Source organism: Arvicanthis niloticus, chromosome 17, assembly GCF_011762505.2.
Source record: "Arvicanthis niloticus isolate mArvNil1 chromosome 17, mArvNil1.pat.X, whole genome shotgun sequence".
NCBI lineage: Eukaryota > Metazoa > Chordata > Mammalia > Rodentia > Muridae > Arvicanthis > Arvicanthis niloticus.
In genome coordinates this window covers 21,033,427-21,057,260 of record NC_047674.1, presented here as the reverse complement: position 1 = coordinate 21,057,260, position 23,834 = coordinate 21,033,427, and the positions used below count along the sequence as shown (strand labels likewise).

Genomic DNA, 23,834 nt, shown 5'->3' with positions numbered 1-23,834 from the left:
TGGCTTCTGGCAATGAGTAAGCAATAAGTCAGCTTTAACCTCAATTTGAACCACTGCCAAGAGACATCTGAGTATTTTTTGATCACCTGGTTTTAGACAACTAGAAGACAATAGTCTTCTAGGAAAATGGCATAGGAGAACTTAAATTGGGTATTTGACAAGGGTTCTGGTTTGTTAAATTAGGACCCTAATATTTCTAATATAAGAGGTTCTTGAAGGAACTACTATGGCTTTGGACGCTGATAGAATCAGTGTGCCACTTCTGAATAATTATTTTCATACAAAGACCAAGGGAAGGCCTATTGCCTTTCTGGGAGGTCTTGGCCCTTAGGAGGTTGGGATTCAGCTTGAAGGGTATGTGATAGTTTGGGTAGGAAGAGGTGTGTATTGAGGGCTTGGGTCCCAAATGCAGTGGTGCTCAGAGGCAGGATCTTTTGGAGGTGACTGATGACTCTAACTTTATCAATAGACTGACCATTGAGGGAGTCACAGCTTAATTATCTACTGGGATGTAATAGCAGCTAAAGGAATTGGGACCTACTTGGAAGGAGAACATTTAGGGGGTTCCCTTAATTTGCCCCTTCCCCGTCTTCTGTTTGCTTCCTGGCCATGATGAGGTGGGTAGCCTCTTCTAGAACATACCATAATGTTTCAGTGTCACCCCGAAGTGACAGAGACAACCATAGACTCAAAATTCAAAATCCATAATCCAAAATAAGATTTGTTTCAGGTATTTTATTATAGTAATGGAAAGCTGACCCATAGAGAATGGGGGATGCTGCCTTTTAGATTGGGTCAAGTAATGCATTCTGGGCAGGACTTTCAGAATTGTGACCTCTTTTGTGGACTATAGCAGCAGGTGTGGAATGTCATTGTGTCTCAGTCCTGATGATGGTAATGTCGACGACCATGTGCTTTAGATCTGTCCATCAGATTTCTCCACAGTGAAGTTGCTTTTCCAGTGGCTATGTTCTCAACTAGCAATAACACAGGTGAACACAACTTACCAAAGACTTCCTCATTTCTAGAAAGTGACATTTTCATCTCTTTCTTCTCATCCCTGTCACAAGGCTTGAGCCTTGTCATGGCTAGTAGAATAGCTGAGCAGGAAGAGACAGTAGGTCACATATGTGTCTGTTTGCCAACTGTGGGACACTTCCAGCTCGAGGGTGTTGCTCGCTTCTACTCGGCTTAATTGTATTTAGCAGCCAAGGCATGCCCCCTTCAACTTTCTTTCCAGTCTTCCAAGCAAGTAGCCTTAGTTGGTTTGTCTTTTTAAAATCTTAGAAGAGTTTTTGTCTAACAATGAAAGGAAAGAGAAAACGTTGGTTCATAGGCTTTGGCAGGAAATAGAATACTAATCTGTAGTGATTGAAATCGTTCCTTAAAACAACATGATTGCATTTGCTTCTTATTGAGTACTGTATGAACACTTTCCCACAACAATTCTTTTTATTACACTCTTAAAAAAAAAAGCTAAAATAGAGTCTATTCAGGGAAATTTTAAACAGTTAAAGAATTAACTCTTTTCCTGAGAACACTGGCTGCTCCTCTGACCACCCGCTGCAAGCTGAGCTGCAAGCTGAATTTACCTCGCTCTGCCTTGCCGCTGGGCTCTCCAATGCTAACGCATTGCGCATGCGCCTCAGCGTCCTACTGCTGTTTGTCCGTTTCTATGGCTACGAAGCCCATCAGGGTAAGGGAGTAAGAAAAATGAAGCTTAAGAGCCTCTTGCTTCGCTATTACCCACCAGGTATGGGGTTCCCACGAGTGGGCCCTGGATTCCCATTCTGGGATGGTCTGGGACGAAGGAGGGGGTGGGGACTCGGGGAAGGGATCTGAGTAGCCCTGTCTTAGTGACAAAGTGGGACAGAAAGTCAGAGCTCTCCAGTCTGGGTCTCCCACCCTTTTCACACGCCAACCACTGTTCCTCAAAATTCTTTAAATGACTCTTTGAGAAAGTCTTTAAACTTTTAAATGCTTTTAAGTCATGAGTCTGAGAAGGGAGGAGGGACTGAGGGGTAGTGAATAGTGACCTCCTGGGGCATTGTTTTTCTGGAAGAACAGAGATGAACTTCCTGCTATTTTAGAGTCTTAATGATCAAGTTAAAGAGAAGGAAACATGAAAAGAAAAACGCACACTCAACTGAACGCACTACCTTTGTTATGTGCTGTCCAGTCTTCTGCAGTAAGAAATCAGTTATGAACCTACAACTTAACCTGCTTTGTGCGCCTCGCCATATGACTTTAAAGAAGGCCAGAATCCTTGATTCCAGTGTGATGATTGTGGAATAAGCCCGCGAAATGCTGCTGCTTTAGAGTAGGATATGCTTTTCCGGTGGTCACGTGCTATGGGTTGGGAGGGGGCTTGCTCACCATTAGAGTAAATGCGACACAGTGTGTTGAGGACAAAATAGGAGGAGAAATGCCAGCTTCTAACTAAGAACTCAAATTAAAAAAAAAAAAAAAAAGGGTTGGGGGGGGGGATGAGGCTCAGTAAGTAAAGGTACTTTTGGCTAAGCCTGATCATGATCATGCGAGATCCATCTCAAGTGGTGGAAGCAGAGACCTTTCTCACTGAAGTTATTTTCTGACCTCTGCACATGTAGAGTCTTGTGTGCGCATGTTTTCATGTGTACATGCACATAACATAGCTGAATAAATGTAACCGAAAGAACAAATACACCGAAATAGGTAAAACAAAGTCCTTAAAACTTGCCTCAGGATAACGGCTAAACACAACAGCTCAATGACACATTTGGGTAAAGAAGCTAGCGATTTCAGAGTAGAGTGAATTAATTCACTTTGTACCGGTTTAACCAAGATAGTTTTAAGGGTGTGGACTTGAGGAAACCCTTTACTTCCCCGTTGACACCTCTCATTGGTCCTCTCTGTTCAGTCTTTTCCACCTGTCAATAAGTTGTATCAGCTCTACTTCCAAAACATTTGGTGGGCCTCTCAGTTCAGCCCTCTTTCCCCCACAGTTGGACTCCGCCTCCCTTCCATTTGCTGACATACTCCAGCCCTGTCTCTTGTTGGGAAACTTCAGGCTCTGCTCAAGTGCATTTTTGGCTTTCAGACTCATCTACCGTTTGCCAGTAGAATCTGAACCCAACACCTCCAGCAACAGCCTATTGTGCTCCTGTTAGGCTTAGCATAAGATCTACAGCCTGAAAGACTTGGCCCAGTCGGCTCTGTTGGCTTCTAGAACTTTACTTTCTGCCTTCTCTATAGTTTAGGTCTCTGAACTATTCTTCTACAACTTACAAGAAGGCCTGTCATGCACGGTCTCCTTTCTAGATAAAGCTTCTGTAGACCTCACAATGGCTAGCCTCTCTTTAGTTTGTTTCAGCTAAAGTAACTGACCCAGGGAAACCTTCCTTTTCCACATCTAGTAAGTTCCACGTACTGACTTCCGGTATAGCACTTTCTGGCTTTTGTTATATTTATCATCGCTGCGATGCTTGTTAGTTTTGTTTTTTTTTATTTTATTATTTTATTTTTATTAACTGGACACAAGTTAGAGTCATCTGGGAAGAGGACATTTCAATTAGTAATCGCCCCCCCCCACCAGATTGGCCTATAAGCAAATCCATGGTCTTTTTCTTAATTAATGAGTGATATGGGAGGACCTAGGTCATTATGGCTGATGCTAACCCGGAGCAGGTGCCTGGACTGTATGAGAAAGCAGGTTGAGCAAGTCGTGGGAAGCAAGCCAGGAAGCAGTGTTCCGACATACTCCTGCCTCTGCTCCTGCTTGAGCTCCTGCCTGGACTTCCTTCATTGACAGACTGTTATAGGTATGTGTAAGCCAGATAAACCCAATCCTCTCTCCCTCCAAAGTCGCTTCTCGTGCTGATGCTTCTCTAGAGCAGAGTCTGATAAGTGATCACTTCACTTCCACCCCTTGGTTGTGGAGCTCAGGTCAGGAATGTGGGCTCTGAGGCCTGAGCAGCCAATTCTCAACACATTGGGGTGAGTTGATTGGATGTGTCAAGTTGTCAGTCAACAGCACTTATCACACACTTTTGCTGACTTTGCAGTTTTGTCACCTTGGTTTTCCTTTCCCTTCAGCGTAAGCCTGCTTTGAGCTCCACGTTCTTCAACCTTCTCCCTTTTGTCTTTAGCTCCTTTCCCATTTTCACTGTTACCATGCCCTGGGGTCTATACTTTTTTAGGATCCCCACTGACCCTCATGTTTCTGAATCCACTCGTTCTGTCTCAGGTTGGGGACACAGAGGTGCTTGTACTCACAGAGAAGCACCAAGAGGTCCAGGAATGTCGATCACACAGGAGTGTCTCCTCAGTGGAGGAGATAAAGTCAAATACCTGCACTTGGTCCAGAAAGCTCTGTGCTATCTGTGGAAGCAGACATCACCCAGATTCCCCAAATGGTTATTTCAGACTTTCTCCTCCCCAGACCTTTACTCATCCTTAGGAAAGATGTCACATGTACTTTATGGCCTGCTGACCTCTCTGCTGTTGGTCAGGGATCAGACTAGATTCCAGGCCTTTTAGCTCTGGACCTCACCCTCATGATCACTTATATTTTGTAAAAGACTTTCTATGTACTTACACCTTCAGCTTTATTGTGCATCTGGAATTGGACTGATTGGCTTGATTGTTGCCTGGAAACCTCTTCCCAAATTGTACTGTGTTTTAAATATGCTAACAACGAAGTGACTGGCCTTAGACTCTACAAAGTCTGATCCAGGGTTGATGAAGACAGCCTGCACAGGGATTTTTATTCTTATCTCTTTGCGTGACTTGCTTTCCTGTGTGGTGCCCACAGGGAGCCCCTAAATTACAGCCCTGGGCAGACATGGCTACTTTTTTGGTTTCTAAGATGAGCACTCTGCTCTTCTTTCACCTCGCTATTACTCCTTACTTTGTCCTGTTGGCTCCCCTGCTCTATTAGTTTGGAATGCCCCAGACCTCTGACTTCGAACTTCACTTACCTATTTGCATTCATTTGCTGGGCATCTTCATCTATTCTCAAGGCTGAGAAAGCACCCCAAGTAGTCCAGAGCACCTAGGTATCTGTCTGACATCTTCATAGGCATGTTATGTTCAGTGTAAACATGGGATAAGGTTCCCATGCCTCTCCCATCTCAGCTGCAGCTTTGGTTCTATACGAGCTCAGGACAAAGACTGAGACTCACCCTCTGTCTCCCTTTGTATCTTTGTTCAATGAGTAATTCTGTCAGTTTACTTTTTCTCTCTCTGTCTGTTTATCTGTCTGTCCATCCATTCATCCCAACCTGTCTCTGTCCCTGTCTTTCTCTCTCCATCCATATGATATAACATTATCCCAACATTACACCAGTATCACCAGATATCAGAAAAACCATTCCTACATCATTTTTCTCTATTACTGTAGCTTCCACCTTGCCCCATGCCAACACAGCAACCTGGTGACTCTGCTGAAGTGTCCATCTGAACAATTCACTCCGCGGCTCCAGCTCCCCACACACTTTTGTTTATTTTTAATCTCAAAAGGCAAAGGGCCATGCTGTCCAGGCTCCTGCAGGACCTCATCCTTCTGTCTCCCTCACACTGAAATTTCCTGAGTGTCCCCCCCCCCCCCAGCAACAACAGTCTGTTCTGGTGCCTTGGACCAGCTGGGCATGGTCCTGCTCAAGAGTCCCTGAGGCTGATGCTACTGCTTCCTGAAATAGTTTTTCTGTGGCCGTTGGCGTAGCAGGTATTCCCAAACTTTTAGCCCTTTCCTCAAAGATGTATCAAGCGAAGCAAAGATAGCTTCTCTTTCTAAACAGTTCCATCTTCCCAACGTAGTTTCCAGCCTTCTTTTCTGATTTTGTCACCTACCCCACTCCACCACACCCCACCACACCCCACCGCACCCCAGGGCTATGTCAATCCAATATACTTAGTTTTTACTATTTTTTTTTCCCTGCTTAGCTTTCCCCACATGATGAAAATTCCATTAGGGACTTTGCCTACCCTGTTTATCATCTATTTTCAGCAGCTACATAGAGCTCGGTGCATACAATATCCAGTCACGTGTGTGTTGAATAAGCAAGCTTGAAGAAACGACATGTAAGGAGCGTGTTGGAACTTCAGCTAAAATGCAACTAGAACAGACAAATCTGATCTCTGCTCGATCCAGCTCTGAGAGCCAGCATTCTAGCACTTATCGCAGGCTGCAAAATCTGGCCTGCAACACTTGACTTAATCATTATTTTTCTAGTGAGGCCACATGGTTAAGTGCAATTAGGTATTTATGACTTTTAAATTCCAATCCTCGGGGTGGTATTTTATATGCAAGTTTTCCAGACTACTGAATAGCAAGTGGGTGTTTTAATAACATTATCATACGGGATAATAATGCTCGACACAGAATGTTTTCCTGTACTCCATCAGGTCTATATAGAGAATCATTTTGTTTAGCCTTCTGAGGCTCTCATTTTCATTTCTCCCACTTACAAGTCTGAGACATCCTTCTGTTAGCATCCACTAAATCAAACCCGTCCCTACCTAAGTACCTGATGGCCAAGTGCACACAGCAGGATATGGCTGAGCCAACACAGACCATGTCCTGCCTGTGCCGATCACCTGTACTGGCTCACTAATTGATAAGAGTTTGGATTTGTGAAATTTGGGTGCTGACTTAGCCTTTCCACCAATCAGCTACGACATCCTCAGTCTCCTTTGTTGTTTTGTGCCCAGTTCCTTGCTCTTTGGTTAGGAACCAAATACACAACAGTTAAACTGACCAAGGTTCCCATCACTTCCAAAGCTTCAGCTGTTCTGAGTAAAGAATACTATTTCTTGATGCCTTGGTGTTGGTGACGTATGAGGGTAGAGGCTTCTTTCTGAAGTGTTTTCAGAATTACGCTTATTGCCTAGTGACTGACAAAGATGAGGAAGACGGAGGTGCGGATACAAACCACTGAGGGGAGGGGGATGTACACTGTCAGCATCTTTGCCTGTGTTTTGTTTCTATTCTCTGTAGCTCCCGTTGGAGCTCAGTAGTTGCGAGAAAGACAAATGCACCCGCCTTGACACTTTGTCACAGCGACACAGAGCCAAATGCGCTCAAGATAAGTAGTGGACAGAAACAGAAGACACGGAGACCTTTCTTAGGACACTAGATTGTATGATGTCGGGTGCCAACTTCTATTTTTCCCCCAATCTTTAAGGCATAAATTTATAGTAATTATTGTATTACTTACCCATCCCTTACACCAATGGTTCTCAACTTAGCTAATGCTGTGACCCTTTAATACAGTCCTTCATGTTGTGGGGACCCCCCCCCCACCAAAAAAAAAAAACCATGGTTTTTGTTGCTACTTCATAGCCGTACTTTTGCTACGGTTATGCACAGTAATGTAAATATCTGTGTTTTCAGATGGTCTTAGGCAATTTGTCTGAAAGGGTTGTTCAACCTCCAAAGGGGTTGAGACCCACAGATTGAGAACCTGTGCCTTATAGCTTTTCCTTGAAAATGTTTTTTTTTTTTTTTTTTTTCTGAATGCTTACTTTCCTCAATAACAGTACACAACACGTCAATTTATACATAGTGTAAAATCCTATGGTCACAGCAAAGGAAAACTGTTTTACTGAAAACAGTGTCTTGCATTCAAGTAGGCATTACATAGTTCAAATTGTATTTGTATCTTATTGATTCTTATTTGGGTCAGATTATCAGGTGGAGCCCTCACTCTTTAAGCAGTTATATACTAACAATGTTAACTCCTGTCACCTTTTCTCTATATATTTTTTTAGTTTTCTTATACTTTTTAAAATTCATGGTCATATTTAATTAGGCCTAAATCTTTAAACACAAGAGTGCTCCCATCCTCTGGAGGATGTGTGATACCCTGATAAAGTCACTTCATACAGTTGTATGAGCTCCAGTTTTTAGGCCCATTACCACTGAGTGTCACTAACATCCATGATCTGTATTAATGTTATATTTTCTCTCATTAATAAAGCAGAAACTCTTATTTTGTGTATTCTCATTAGTGAGGTAGAGACTCTTATTTTGTATATTTTTCTCATTAACAAGGCAGAGACTCTTATTTTACATATTTTCTCATTAATGAGGCAGAGACTTTCAGTTTGTCATTTACTCATCACTGTCCATTGTATTTTTCTTTTTCTTCTTTTTTTCTTTTTTTCTTTTTTTGGTTTTTCGAGACAGGGTTTTTCTGTGTAGCCCTGGCTGTCCTGGAACTCACTCTGTAGACCAGGTTGGCCCCGAACTCAGAAATCCGCCTGCCTCTGCCTCCCAAGTGCTGGGATTAAAGGCGTGCGCCACCACCGCCCGGCGTATTTTTATTTTTCTAAATTGAGCACTCATGCCCTTTGTTTGATTTTCTTCTCTAATATCAGGCTGAGAGTTTTTCATACGGAACTCCCTGAGTTGAAATGTTTCCACGGATCATTAATTGTTTTTTTAATGTCATTCACTCTTGTCCTGTGTGGGAGCTTAAGATTAATTGCAAAAGTCTCTTTCAAAATTTCCATGTTTTAGCTGTTGAGTTTCATGTGCTTAAAAAGCTGGTTACAAATATTGAAATATAAATATGTTCCATTATTCAAACTACTTCATTTTATTACCAATTTAACATCCCTAATCAACTTGCAGCATGTTTTTGTATATGTGTGGCAGAAAAATGTTCTTAAAATTTTTTTTTAAAACAAGGTCTTTTATTTTTTAGAATTATTTATTTATTTTTTGTATATGAGTACACTGTAGCTGTCTTCAGACACACCAGAAAAACACGTTGGATCCCATTACAGGTGGTTCTGAGCCACCATGTGGTTGCTGGAAATTGAACTCAGAACATCTGGAAGAGCAGTCAGTGCTCTTAACTGCTGAGCAATCTCTCCAGCCTGAATATATATATGTACGTGTGTGTGTGTGTACATGTATATGTTTATTTTTAAAAATCCAATGGATTTTTGCATCATTAATTGTTAAATGACAGATGACAAGTCACCTACATGTCTGTAATTTAAGAGGACTATTGTGGGGAGCTGTAATTAAGTTTATAATTACAAGTAATGGTTAATGGATTGATGACATGACAAAGCCAACTACCAATGAAAGGTAGATAGACTGATTGATAGATAGGTGATAGGTAGATGGATAGATAGATGATAGACAATTAGATAGATGGTAGATAAATAGATAGAAGACAGATAGTGTGATGGTTTGTATATGCTTGAGCCAGGGAGTGGCACTATTAGAAGGCATGGCCCTGTTGGAATAGGTGTGTCACTGGGTGTGGGCTATAAGACCCACATCCTAGCTGACTGGAAGCCAGTGTTACACTAACAGCCTTCAGGTGAAGATATAGAACTCTCAGCTCTGCCTGCACCATGCCTGCCTGGATGCTGCCATACTTCCACCTTGATGATAATAGACTGAACCTCCAAACCTGTAAGTAAGTCCCAATTAAATGTTGTCATTTATAAGATTTGGTCATGGTGTCTGTTCACAGCAGTAAAACCCTAGCTAAGGCAGGCAGGCAGACAGACAGACAGACAGACAGACAGACACACAGAGAGATAATAGAGTCTGAAAGAAGAAAGAATCCTTGGACAGAGACTCTAATGGCCATTGGCCATCAGTGTTTACCATTAAAGGAGAATAAAGGAACTAAGTTATTGGAAGAGAAAGAGGAAGAACATTTGTAAAAGCCAAGGAAGATGTATCTGAGGTAAATGGTCTGAGGTTCGTGACTGGGTACCTCTGAAGGGTTATGAATAGAAAGGCACGAAGCACCAATCTAAGTGGGGAGTCTGATGGCAGACATTCAAGCACATACCACGTTCATGTGTTTGTCGAGCACCATGGTGGTCCTTAGGAGACCATTTGTGGTTGTGTGAGCTCTAGAACGAGGTACGCCCGCCCCACTCTACCTCTTACCCCTTGAAGGTCATTTTTACTTGAAAGACTGACAGTAACTGACACTTTTTAGATTTTAGGCATTTGGCAGAAAATAAAAAACATGAACCTTCAAGTTTCTACTGAAAGCCCAGGTATCTCTTGCCAATGATAAAATTTGAGCTTTTAAAGAAAAACAAAGGAGGTTCAGAAAGCTTGTACCCACCACCACGATCCTGACAGTTTGCCAGCAGAGAGAATTTTCTGATGACAGATCGGAGGTGCTGCTATCAGATGCGGGCACTGGAAGCTCTATGACAGAGTCTGTGAACACTTCGAGGCTCTGCATAACACAGAGTGTTTTTACAGGTATGCCTACATAACAACCCACGGAAAATCTGGATTTTAATGTATCTGTGCATCAAAGAACTCACCAAAGCCGTTGTAGTGCCATCACTTGAAAGAGCTTTAACTGTTAAGTTCCAATATCATCTTGATGAAGAATAAAGAACCACCATCATTTGGAAAGGCCTTTAACTGCTACATATCTGCCTATGACCATCTTTTTCTTATATTTCATCCAAAGCAGCCTATGTGAAGCAGGAACTTGAACACTGAAGTGGGCATGATGTTACAGCTGGCTTTAATTAGGCTGCGTGTTGACGCTGTGTGTAAGACTGCCGTGCTGCTGTTCTGATGGGTTTCTTTGTGGGAATACATGACTTTTTTTTTTTTTTTAAAGTATACTGTCATGCTGGTATGCAACGAATCTGCTATAAAAACCGCTGGAATGCTTTAAAATTCTCAACTCTAACATGGAGACTGTTACACACTAAAAGCAAATTTGTTGTCCTAAGGTGCCTGAAAAGTGTAAGTTGCTCCTGTGGCCCACGCTTGAGTTTGGAGGCAGTGCAGCTCCCACGGAGGAAGTACAGCCAGGCAGGCAGTTTCATGTGACCAGGATGCAATCAGGTCTCTGCTTTAGTCTCCTTTCCTGTGTGGTGGAGGACCATGAAAGGATAGCATGGTTTCTGGTGGAGCACTAGCTAGAGATGGCCGGAGACCCAACAGGTATCCCTGCAAGGGATGTCATACATTTCGCCACACTCACAGACTCCAGGCTCCTGACATGAGGCCAAAGACCTCCATTGATCTGCGCCTTTCAGTCACTTAGGGAAACGCCCCTATCAGCCCCTCCACAGGTAGAGGACAAGACTGCAGGCCTCAGAGCCTCAAGAGATTTCCATACTAATAAGGTACCTAAAGGCCAGAGGGCATAGCCAATTAAACAGTTCTTCCTAGACATTTATATAAGGAGGAGTCCTTATAAATGGTATTTAACCTCAGGCCCACCCCAAGGATACGGGTACAGCTACATCCACTTTCTGCCATGACAATAAATCTTTTAAAATTATGGACTTCCTCGTGTCTTTGGGGCCTGCCATGGAGAACCGTGGAGAGGGCCTTTGATCACTGAGCCACCTTCTAATCTCCTGTGGAGGACTTCTCTATGTTCCAGCCACGGAGGCCTGCCAACTCAAGCAAGCTAGCCAAGCCAGCCATGACCAAGCCAAGCAAGTCTCCATAACCAAGAATTTCCACTCCGAGGTGTACTCTCTCAGCTATGGGCTGGTCCATTCTGTACACCCCAGTCTCAACTCTTCTGCGGTTCCCAGTGGGGCCTGGGAGCCCAGGAGTTTGAGACCCGCATGCCTTCTTGTCTGGAGGTCCCCATCCAAGAGCTCTGCCCACGTGGGTCTCAGACTGAGACCTCTCCACGGCCGGGCAGAGCTCGGGGGCTTCTCATAGCCCAGCATTCGTCCTGTGCTTCTGCTCCCTGAGCTGAGGTTCCAGCTTCCTGGGGTGACAGACGTGTGGGAACCACAACTCAGCCCAACAGGACCCGTGCCCACATGCGAGCTACAGTTCCACACTTTCTTTCTGTTGGGTGGGTTGAGTATATTTGATTTCTAAGTGTTCACAAACACTTAGAAGGTGTTAAATATTGTGTTTAGTCATCTTTATGACTGATACAAACCACAAATATATTTTCCTCAAGTTATCACTCTTTTTATTTTTTAAACTTCTCATTTTAATAAGTTCTGTTTAGTAAGCCTGAGATTTTTTTCCCATTTTTTTTTAGTCTGATATGTTTCCTCATAGTAAGGTCTTGCCACATTTTTCCCATTAATTAATTTATTTATTCACTTTCCATCCTGATTGCGGCACTCCCCAATCCCCCCCACCTCACACGGCCCCTCCCCCACCACTCTCTCCCCTTTTCCTCTGAGAAGGGGGAGGTTCCCCCTGGGTACCAACCCACCCTGGCACATTAAGTCACTGCAGGACTAGTTACATTCCTCTACTACTGAGGCCAAACAAAAGCAGCACAGTTAGGGGAACAGGATCCACAGGCAGGCAACAGAGTCAGGGACAGCCTCTGCTCTAGTTGTTGGGGAGCCTGCATGAAGACCAAGCTGCACATCTGCTACATACGTTGGAGGGTATGTCTCTTTGGTTGGTGGCTCAGTCTCTGGGAGCCTCCAAAGATCCAGCTTAGTTGACTCTGTTGGTCTTCTTGTGGGTTTCCTATTCCTTCCAGGTCCTTCAATCCTTCCTGTAAGTCTTCCAGAAGACTAAAGGTGCTCCTTTTAAATGTTTGGCTGTGGGCCTCTGCAGTTGTTCCTATGTTGGGAAGTCTCTGTTTAGCTTTCTTTGCCATTTTTAATTGGGTTATTTGGTTTGCTAGTGTCTAACTCCTTGAGGTCTTTATATGTTTTGGATATTAGCCCTCTGTTGGATATAGTATCAGTGAAGATCTTTTCCCATTTCATAGGCTGCCATTTGTCCTTATCGATGGTGTCTTTTGCTTTACAGAAGCTTTTCAGTTTCATGAGGTTCCATTTATTAATTGTCGGCTTTAGTACTTGAGCTATAGGTGTTCTGTTCAGGACTTTGGACTTTGATTTTTGTGATAAATATGGGTCTATTTGCATTCTTCTACATGCAGACATCCAGTTAGACCAGCACAATTTATTGAAGATGCTTTCTTTTTTCCATTTTATGGTTTTGGATTCTTTGTCAAAAATCAAGCATCTATAGGTGTCTGGGTTTATTTCTGGGTCTTTGGTTTGATTCCATTGATTAACCTGATTGTTTCTATATCATAGCTTTTATCTTTATTACCCTGTAGTACAGCTTGAGGTCAGGGATGGTGAATCCTCTCAAAGTTCTTTTATTGTACAGGATTGTTTTAGCTATCCTGGTTTTTTGGGTTTTTTTTTTTTTTTTTCATATGAAGTTGAACGTTATCTCAAGGTCTGTAAAGAATTGTGTTGGAATTTTCATGGACATTCCATTGAATCTGTAGATTACTTTTGACAAGATGGCCATTTTTACTATGTTAATCCTACTGATCCATGCACATAGAAGATCTTCCATCTTCTGATAGCTTTCTTAATTACTTTCTTCAGAGACCCGAAGTTCTTGTCATACAGGTCTTTCACTTGCTTACAGTTACCACAAGATATATTATTTGTGGCTATTGTGAAGGGTGTTATTTTCCTGATTTCCTTTTCAGGTAATTTATTGTTTGTATAAAGGAGGACTACTGTTTTTTGTTGATGTTTTGAATTAATTTTGTATCCAGTCACTTTGTTTAAGGTGTTTATCAACTTTATTAGTTCTCTGGTAGAATTCTTTTGGGTCACTTATATATACTATCATATAATCTGTGAATGAATATCAATACTCTGACTTCTTTTCCAGTTTGTATCCCCTTGATCTCCTTTAATTGTCTTACTGCTTTAGCAAGAACGTCAACTACTGTGTGAAGAAATAAGGAGAGAGTAAATAGCTTTGTCTTATACCTGATTTTAGTGGAATTGCTTTAAGTTTCTCTCCATTTAATTTGATGTTGGCTATTGGCTTGCTGTATATTGCCTTTATTATGTTTAGGTATGTGCCTTGTATCTCTGATCTCTCCAAGATTTCTAACATGAAGAGGTGTTAGATATTGTCAAAGGCTTTTTCAATATCTATCATGATGATCATGTGTTTTGTTTTTTCTTTCAGTTTGCTTGTATGGTGGACTATGTTGATGGATTTTCATATATTAAACAATCCCTGCTCTGGGATGAAGCCTACTTTATCATGCTGTATGATATTTTTGATGTGTTTTTGGATTTGGTTTGTAAGTATTTTATTGAGTATTTTTCATCATTCTTGATAAAAGATATTGGTCTGAAATTCTTTCTTTGTTGTGTCTTTGTGTGGTTTAGTTATCAGGGTGACTGTGGCCTCATACAACAAGTTTGGTGATGTTCTTCCTGTTTCTATTTTGTGGAATAGTTTGAGGAGTATTGGTATTAGCTCTTCTTTGAGAGTCTGGTAGAATTATGCACTGTAAACATCTGGTCCTGGGCTTTTCATTATTGTTGTTTGTTTGGGAGACTTTTAATAACTTTTTCTATTTCCTTAGGGGCTATAGGACTATTTAGATAGTTTCCCTGATCTTGATTTAATTTGGTAAGTGGAATCTATTCAGAAAATTGTCCATTTCAGATTTTCCAATTTTGTGGAGTACAGACTTTTGAAATAAGACCTAATGATTCTTTGGGATTTTTTTCCTTGTCTGTTGTTATGTACCCCTTTTGATTTCTGATTTTGATAATTTGTATATTGTCTCTCTGACTTTTAGTTAGTTTGGCTAAGGGTTTGTCTATCTTGTTTACTTTTTTAAAGAGCCAACTGTTGCTTTCATTGATTCTTTGTATTGTTCTCTTTGTTTCTAATTTATTGATTTTATCTCTGAGTTTGATTATTTCCTGTCATCTACTACTCTTAGGTGTGTTTGCTTCTTTTTGTTCTAGTGCTTTAGGTGAACTGTTAAGTTGTTAGTATGAGATTTCTCCAATTTTTTTATGAAGGTACTTACTGTTGTGAGCTTTCCTCTTAGCACTGTTTTCATTGCGTTTCATAAGTTTGGGTATGTTTTGCCTTTATTTTCATTGAATTCCAGAAAGTAATTTTTTTCTTTATTTCATCTTTGATCCAATAGTCACTGAGTAGAGAGTTGTTCAGTTTCCATGGGTTTGTAGGCTTTCTGTTGTTTCATTTCAGCTTTATTCCATGGTGATCTGATAAGATGCAAGGGTTTATTTCAATCATCTTGTATCTGTTGCAGCTTGCTTTGTGATGGACTATATGGTCAATTTTGGAGAAGGTTTCATGAGGTGTTGAGAAGGAGGTGTATTCTTTTGTGTTTCGGTAAAATGTTCTGTAGATATTTGTTAGGACCATTTGATTCAAAACATTTGTTAGTTTCATTATTTCTATGTTTAGTTTCTGTTGAAGACCTGTCCACATGTGAGAGTGGAGTGTGGAAATCTTCCACTATTAATGCATGAGGTCCAATGTGTGATTTAAGCTTTAGTAATGTTTTTTTTTCTAATGTGGGTGCCATTGCATTTGGGGCATAGATTTTCAGAATTAAGACATCATCTTGGTGGATATTTCCATTAATGAGTATGAAGTGTCCTTTCCCATCTTTTTTGATTACTTTTGGTAGAAAGTCAATTTTATTAGATATTAGAATGACTACTCCAGCTTGTTTCTTAGGTCCATTTGCTCTGAAAGTCTTGTTTCAGCTATTTACTTTGAGGTAATGTTTATCTTTGTTGTTGAGGTGTATTTCTTGTATGCAGCAGAATGATGGATCTTGTTTCTGTATCCACTCTGTTAGCCTGTGTCTTTTTTATTGGAATAAAATTTTATATTGTGAATTGAGACTGTTGTTCTCATTTCCATTTTCACTGAATAGTTTTATCCATTTCCTTCAGTGTATGATTGTGTTTTTCTGTATTTTTTTGTATCTATTTGTTTCATCTTTAAAGGCCTCTATTATCTTCATAAGATTAGATTTAAGGCCATATTCTTTCAATTCAGGTGTGTTAGGATATTCAGGTCTTCTTGTAGCAAGATAGCTGGGCTCTAGTGGTGCCATATTGCCCTGGCTTTTGTTGATTGTGTTCTTATGCTAGCCTTTAACCACCTGATTGTCTCTGGTGTTGGCTGTCCTGGTAGTCCCTGATGGCAGAAGGCCCCTGGAAGTGCAGCTGGAGTTGTCCGTGGTGGCAGTGGGCTTCCAGGGATGCAGTCAGAGCTGGTAGTTCCTGATGGCTTTAGGCCTCTGATTTATCCCAGGTGGCAGCAGGCCTCCAGGGAGGCAGGCAGAGCTGTAGCCTAGAAAATGGAGTGCAGAACTCGTATTGCAGGTAGAGGTGTAGACTGGAAGATGGAGCAAAAAATGGACAGGGTAGACCTCTTGGCTACTGGGCTTGTGGGAAGACAACAAGCAGACAGGGATTTGGGGCATGGGGAATCTCACCTGGTTGTCTCAGGTGGCAACAGGCCTCTAAGGATGTGGGCAGAGATGTATCCTGGGGAATGGAGTGCAGATGGAACAGGGAAGAACTCTCTGTGGCTGTGTTTGCCTGGAGAGGGCCACCAGGCAGGGAATTAAAGTGGGAATTTCACTTGGTGGTCCCTGATGGCTGCAGGCCTCTGCAATTGCAGGTAGAGGTGATGACTAGAGGATGAAATACAGAGAGGACTGAACAACTTCATGGCTTCCTGGACTTGTCTAGGCAGGGGATTAGGGCTCACCTGGTTGTCCTGGGTGGCAGCAGGTCTCTAGGGATACAGGCAGACCTGTGGCCTCTGAAATAGAGTGCAGAGAGGACAGGGTGGAACTCTGATTCTTTTCCATTCTTAAAAAATATTACATGTGGATTTGTGATTAAGTATTAAAATATGCAGTATTTTATTAATTCTTTGAAGATTATACACACACACACACACACACACACACACACACACACACACACACACACACACATAGCCAAATTGATGAGCTTGAGAGATCCTGGGGGGGGGGGATGTAGAGAATGATAGACCTGACCTTGACCCCTCCGCCCAGGCATAAGAGCTCTTGCAAGTGTGTGCATACCTTCTTTTGCATGTGTATATAGCCGCGTGAACTTGTGCATACATCACACAGGAATACAGACACAAAACAAAAATCTGAAAAGTAAAAGTGAGAGAGAAAAAAAAAGAACTCTTAAATGCATTAACCTTTTCTAGGTTTCTTTCTACCATGCTTGTTTATTTTACAGGAATTATGTTGGAATATGAAAAAGGTGGAGAATTAAAGACCAAATCCATAGATTTGCTTGAGCTCAGTCCCAGGTAAGTGAGCCATGTACTGCAGTACGTGTTTCATATCAAAACCTTTCAGGCAAGCACCCCGATAAGGATGTATTGCTGGTCTGACACAACTTTATTATTAAAAACATAAAGGTCCCTGCTCTGCCCTTTGTTTCCTTTTTCCCCCCTATTTTTCTGAGCAGGTCTATTTTAAAAGATGATCTGGTTAGTCTAGAACAGCTAGCACTTCAATACTTTCAGAAAGTATTGAAGACAGAGTGGCCAGCTCTCCCCATTTGGTTAGCGTGTACGGCTACTACACCAGTATTGATATGATACATTACCACCAACCCAGGTTCATACTGTACTCAGGCTCTCGAAGGTTTGCCCTACTTCCCTTCTGTGTTCCAGGACCCTAGCCAGGATCCTGTAGGTCACTCAGACTTCATGTCTCCATAGTTCTTCTCAGCTGTGTGGGTTCCTCAGGCTTTCTTATTTGTTCATAGCCTTAACACTTCTGAGCAGTACTGGTTACTGAGTTTCAAAGACCCAATCTAGCCTGTTGTTTCCTCAGTAAAGAAGTATTTCACAAGGCTGACAGACCGTTGGAGAGTGGGCAGAGGTTTAAGACCAGCGCTCTTCTCTAACTGAAGCTCCATGTGAGCCCAGAGGAATTCTCACAGGTTGAAGTACCCTGGATTCACCGTGTAGGAAACCCCATGCAAACCTCCATTTGCATAGGCAGAGTTAGCATGTCACAGGGACCAGTAACATACCGTTGAAAAAGGCTACAAGTTTTGTTTGGTCTTGGATTTCCTCCTACCGGAAATAAGTCTCCTTGTTCTGTGTTCCCGAGAAGAGCACAGCCATTACTGGCACTTGTACTGCTCTGGCGATTCAGTCTCAGGTCCTCCCGTCTGCACGGTGCGCACCTTTACCCACCGAGCCACCTCCCCAGCTCAAAATAACATAATTCTTCGTGTTGTAAACATAGAGGCAAATTTGACATGCAAGTGTTTGGGGTGAATTTCAGTACTGATGTCAACACCCTAGTAGGAGAGATCCAGAAAGCAGAGCCTCTGATCACAGCGTCCCGGACGAAGCAAGTCAGACTCCTAGTGCAGAGACTTCAGGAGAAACTCAGGCAGCATTGCGACCACAACTTCTACCTGTTTAAGGTAAGGAGTGCAGAGGGACACCAGGACCACGGCTGCTACCTTACCAGTTAAAGGCATGCGTAGGGATACCAGGAAAAACAATTTGGGCACGTTACTGATTTCTTTTAAAAGTATTGTCTTTTTTTTTTTTTTTTAATATATGAAGTTTTTGCTTTGTTTTGTTTTTTTTTGTTGTTGTTGTTTTGTTTGTTTTGCTTTTCTTTTTGAGACAGGGTTTCACTGTGTAGCCTTGGCTGTCCTGGAACTCACTCTAGACCAGGCTGGTCTCGAACTCTTGAGATCTGCCTGACTCTGAGTCCTGGGATAAATTGTATGAATTGCATGTGCCACCACAGTACCAGCTATGTTTACTTATTTTTTTTTCCTAGAAAAATTCTTGTTGGTGGTTTTAGTATTTTATGTGTATTTTGCCAAAACTAACCCTTCAATAAGTATCTGTTGAAAGAATGAGTGACTCTCACAATATTAACTCTTGAGAATATGAGAAGGACTTAAAGGAAATTAATTTCTCCCTTTTAACGGATTATTAAAATTATTTTCTAGTTAGAGTACTTCTAAGAAGTTGTATTTCATGATATATCAACATTTTCCATTTTCTGCTTTACTATGAACTAAATTACAAGCCAGTGAATTAATTATTGACCAAATATGATAGAAGTATGCTTTTTCTCTGAGTTATCACTTTGTATCATCATCATCATCATCATCATCACCATCACCATCACCATTACCATCATCATTAAATACACTTTTTATTTATCATTCATTAGTTCTTCCTGATATAAATATCCAGGTTCTCATCTATTCACGTTCTCAGAATATGAGGTGCTGATTCTTTGTCTTCTCCAGCAGGTGGCACTGTCTTATCACAAATATAAGCTGTATAACTACAGTGACCCTGTAATTTCTCATGTAAGAGAACATATTTGATAGCAAAAAAACTTGTAGTTGTAGTCTGGTAGCAGATCTATCTGATGCTGGCTCACCTCAGCTAACCACTCAACCAATCAGCTGTTCCATTACTATATTTATTCAATGACCATCCATTCAGTATCCACTCACTGATAGATAATGTAGGGGTTCAAAGATAAATGGGGCATTTTAGAATTAAAATTAATAATGCAGTGTAAAATATTTTTGAAACATATTTAAGTTTTTTCTTACACAATGCTCAAACTTCCATAGAAAACCATATATAACATGTATAAAACAAAGTTACTAAGGAGTACCGTGTGGAATCCTCGTCAGAAGCCACACTTCATCTTAATAGTAAATTGGTATTGAGGGGATGTTATTTAGTTACCTCTTGCAATTGTCTGTGGCTACTGAGAGTACAGTTTGTCTTTCATTCCTAGTTTGTTTGATTATTGAGGATCGTGCCCATTTATTACTTATGGATAAGAATACATTGAAAGTCGCCGTTTGTTTAAAGTTAAAATGAATACATTCAATTTGGTGTGAGTCAAAAACAAATAGTGTTTTCTTTTGTTGAAGGTTCTCAGAGCACACATACTGCCACTGACCAACGTGGCACTCAACAAAGCAGGCTCTTGGTAAGGTCTCCTTGTTCTTTTTAACATTTAGCAATTAGGATGAACGTTTCTGAGGGCTTCTCAAATAGTTCAATTAGCTACAGACCTAATGTGCCCATCTCTTTGATATCCTGATTCTGCTAACTGCAGAGGAATGCAAGCACTTGCTCACACTACTCTGACCCAAGTTTTCTATGTGTTTACCTACTTTGTGTGAAAAGCACCTAGAGTTGTCATCAAGTGCTACAGCTGAGAAAAGGAAGACTCAGAACAGACCACTCGGGGGCCTGGCTCATTGCCTGGCTGTGGAAGCTGCCAACCAGGGGCAGCACTATGGCTGGCTGGGCTGGGTTGGTTCAAAGAGGACCTTTCGTACCTAGCTTTGTGTTTTGGTGTAAAGTGCTCGGAACCACCCATGCTGTGTTCAGAGAATGCTCTGCTCAGCTTCGGATCTGAAGGTCTGGTTAGGAAAGTTGAGATAAAAGAATTGTTTTCATATATGGATGTGCAAATATGTGTTGTCAGTTCACTGGAATTGCTGTAATAAAATAGCACAAGCCAAATGGCTATGAAGCAGACTTGTGTTTTTATCTTGCAGATCATAAGTACAGAGAATGTGTAGAGTGGAGGGGAAGAGGTGAATGACAGTGTCCGAAGTTATGATCCGATAACTAGAAGAATTGTCCTAATCACATTACAGAATTTTCAGTTTCACAAAAGTTATTGTAATGCATACTCTAACAGTATCTTATACTGTTAGAGTACTATACTATACTATAGGAATAGATTTATGTTTTTTTATTTAGTAAGTTTTTCAGTCAAAGAATTTGAAACTTTTGTTTGTTTTGAATGTATGATTTCCAATATTAAAAGGCATACCAGGGGATAATAAAGGAGTTATCTTGTAGGAAAACAACAACAAACAAAAAACCAAAACCAGAGTTATCTATGAGCACAATGCCTGTGACGATCATCATGCACTGCAGTGTTCATGTCCCCTGTGTTAGCTTTATCACAGGAAGCTATGATCGGACATGCAAGGTCTGGGACACAGCATCTGGCGAGGAGCTGCACACCCTGGAGGGCCACAGGAATGTGGTTTACGCCATAGCCTTTAACAACCCTTACGGGTAAGTCCATCCATTCCTTCATCTGCTCACCCCTCCATCATCCATCCCCCACCTACTGGTTGATGAAGGGAAGAAAGGAGGATTGTAATTTACTGCGCTTCTGTGATGGGAAGTGGTTCTTACTGTATAGCATACGGTTGGTTGGTGGCTCTGGGGAGTGTGGCACTCTACTGCCATAGAACATGACCTCTTTCATTTATAGATGAATATTCAGTCTTGAGGGCCAGAAGAAAAATACGCAAATAGTAATATGCTAAACAACGGTGCCAAGAAGAATGGAGGCCCCTTTCAGGCCCATCTCTGGTTACCTGACTCGGCACACTAACAGTGTCTGCTGGTCTTACCCATCACTCGTTTTAGGTGCCCATGATTTCATGGGTGTCTGTAGCCACAAGGCACCTGGTCACAATGCCTGACTCCTCTGTGGTGAGAGTCTAAACTTATCAGTGGGTGGTTGTTATGTCCACAAACCTGTATGTTTCAACAGTCATACTTGTGGAAATTACCATTGAATTCAATTATACAAGATATCTTTAATAATTAAAAAAAGTATTGCCTACACTAATGAGGCACAAAGATGAGAAGAGAGTTGCTGTCTTCTAGGAAAGCAGATAAGGAAAATGTCTGAGAAGTTCCTCCTAAGTGAGGTTGTGGGTAAGACCCAGTGGATTCTGTCTCTCCAGTGGACTTAGAGGATTTAACCTCTAAGTTTCCCATACTGTTTCAAAATTTAAAATATATGTTCAATTTAGCTTTTTAATTTTGATTTTTAAAGCACACACAAATACACAAGATAGGGGGAGTTGGGGGAGAAGGAGAGAAAAGAAGAGGGAGGGGGAGGTGGAGGCAGAGGGGAGACGGAGGGAGGGAGGAAGGGAGAGAAGGAGAAGCCAAGGTGTACATGTGGAGATCAGAGGACATTTCCCAGGACTCACTTCTTTCACCCCATGGGGGCGCAGAGACCAATCTCAGGTTCCCCTGCTGGGTAGTAGGTACCTTTACTCATGAAAGAACCATCTCTCCAGTTTTTCTCATCCCATTTCAAAGAAAACAAAGATAAAAAGTGTGAGGATTCAGTCGGGTTTTCAACACAGGTGAATTATTTGCTGACCTAGGGTCAGTTTAATGAGTTAAGAGTCCTTGGCTTTCTCTCACAAGAGTGCCACGATAGTGTATATATTTGAAAAAAATTTGAAGATTGTGGCTTTTGTTGTTGTTGTTTTGTTTCACAATTGATCTCTCAAAATGACTTTTTCCACTAATAAAGACAGCTTGAGGATTCTGGCTCAAATCTCAAACCTCTCTGTCTCTGTATTGGTCTCTGTCTCTGTCTCTGTCTCTGTCTCTGTCTCTCTCTCTCTCGTGTGTGTGTGTGTGTGTGTGTGTGTGTGTGTGATGTGTGCTTTAACAATTGAAATTAAAATAAGTTTGAGAGATTTACTATATCTTTTCCTGGTGACTAGAACCTAGCAGTAAGTAGCTGAGGACTAAGGGGAGGGAACCAGGGGGATTTCTCTTGGTTTGGGTATCTGTAAAGGTGACCCACATGACGGATGCCTAGCTTGCCTGTGGAAGCCTGAGGGCCATATGGTATCAGGATGAGGGAGTGGTACCAGCTTTGGCTTTTAAGCTGGTGATTCACCAGCTTCCCCATAGCCAGTGTCTCTCTGAAGTGACTGTGTCCCCCAGCAGGGCACATGGTTGGGGTCAGCACATGCTGTGGAGGGCACACTCTCTCCTGCAAGCTGAACTGCTCACAGAGGCTTGTGAACATGCCAGTGGGACAGTGAATGTGCTTTCCATGAGGGTCGCAGCGGAGTCTGTGACATTGCTTGCATTTAGAGTTTTACATCACAGTTCAAACAATTGACATGCGGGTTTCTCCTGCCATCATGTCTTTTAAATCACTCCCAAGACACCTTAAGTATAATGTTATAATCAGCGTAAATGGGCACAATGAACCAATGAACTAGTATAATTAAATTGCAGAAAATTGACTTTGATGCATACATTTTTACACTATAATGAAATTTTTATAGTACTTAATTAAACTAACTTGTAGAAATGAAAAAGTATTGCAATCACAAATGATACTTTTAATACTGGTGTAATCTTTAATTTAACTGAATGTTCTTTAGTTGTCTATTAAACTGGTATGGTATTCCTGTAAGTGCTCATTTTCTAGAGACAGGCACATATTCTGATTGTTCTAGTAAATTCTACCTATGCCTCTGATGAAATCCACATGTCAAATTATGACAAGAGTTGTCCCTGCCTGATTTATTTATCAGCTAAAGTGCTGTTCTCCTTAACATATCATTGCATTTGGGGTTCAGAGAATGAATTTGAGACAGCTATCAAACAATAAGGTGGAGTGTGTGTGTGTGTATGTATGCAAGATGTATATTTCAGGTATGTTTTTTGATATAAGGTCTCTCATTAGCCTGGAGTTGCTGAGTAGGCTGGACAGACTGACCCCAAAGCCCCAGGGACCCTCTTGTTCTTACCTACTCTGAAACACCTCTTTCACAATGTCTGGATGTTTAATTTTCTTATTTTAATATTATGTGTATATGTGCATGTGCATGCAATACCTGTGGAGACTAGAAGAGAGCACTGCATCTCCTAGAACTGAAGTTGTAGGCAGTTGTGAGCCACCTGATGGTGGTGCTGGGAATCCAACTCAGGTCCTTTTCAAGGACAGGGCATACTCTTAACTCCTGAGCCATCTCTCCATCACTAATATGTGACTTTCTCATATAGGTTCTGGGCCTTGAACTCAGGTCTTTCAAGCTTGTGCAGCAAGTACTTGGACCAATTGAACAATCTCTTTTGCCCATAGGATTCTTTCTAGTCTTTGAGTTCATTTTTCTTTCTAAATCCCTCTATAACAGGAATAATTTGGTATTGTTTTCTTAATGAATCACTG

General features: G+C 41.5%; 1 protein-coding gene across 2 annotated transcripts in view; it reads left to right on the top strand.

The window, feature by feature from the left end:
• Window positions 1-1,667: 1,667 nt before the first annotated feature.
• Window positions 1,668-23,834, top strand: part of Daw1 (dynein assembly factor with WD repeats 1) — a 45,367-nt gene continuing 23,200 nt past the window's right edge. The window contains exons 1-5 of one of the 2 annotated variants that reach the window (XM_034521674.2): window positions 1,668-1,753; window positions 17,035-17,107; window positions 18,099-18,243; window positions 19,738-19,796; window positions 20,783-20,905. In XM_034521674.2, coding sequence (XP_034377565.1) covers window positions 1,714-1,753; window positions 17,035-17,107; window positions 18,099-18,243; window positions 19,738-19,796; window positions 20,783-20,905 — 440 coding nt within the window. In that variant the 5' untranslated portion in view covers window positions 1,668-1,713. Of the gene's footprint in view, window positions 1,754-10,649; window positions 10,730-17,034; window positions 17,108-18,098; window positions 18,244-19,737; window positions 19,797-20,782; window positions 20,906-23,834 lie in introns of those variants that run through there. The other variant, XM_076914912.1, reaches the window with a different exon arrangement.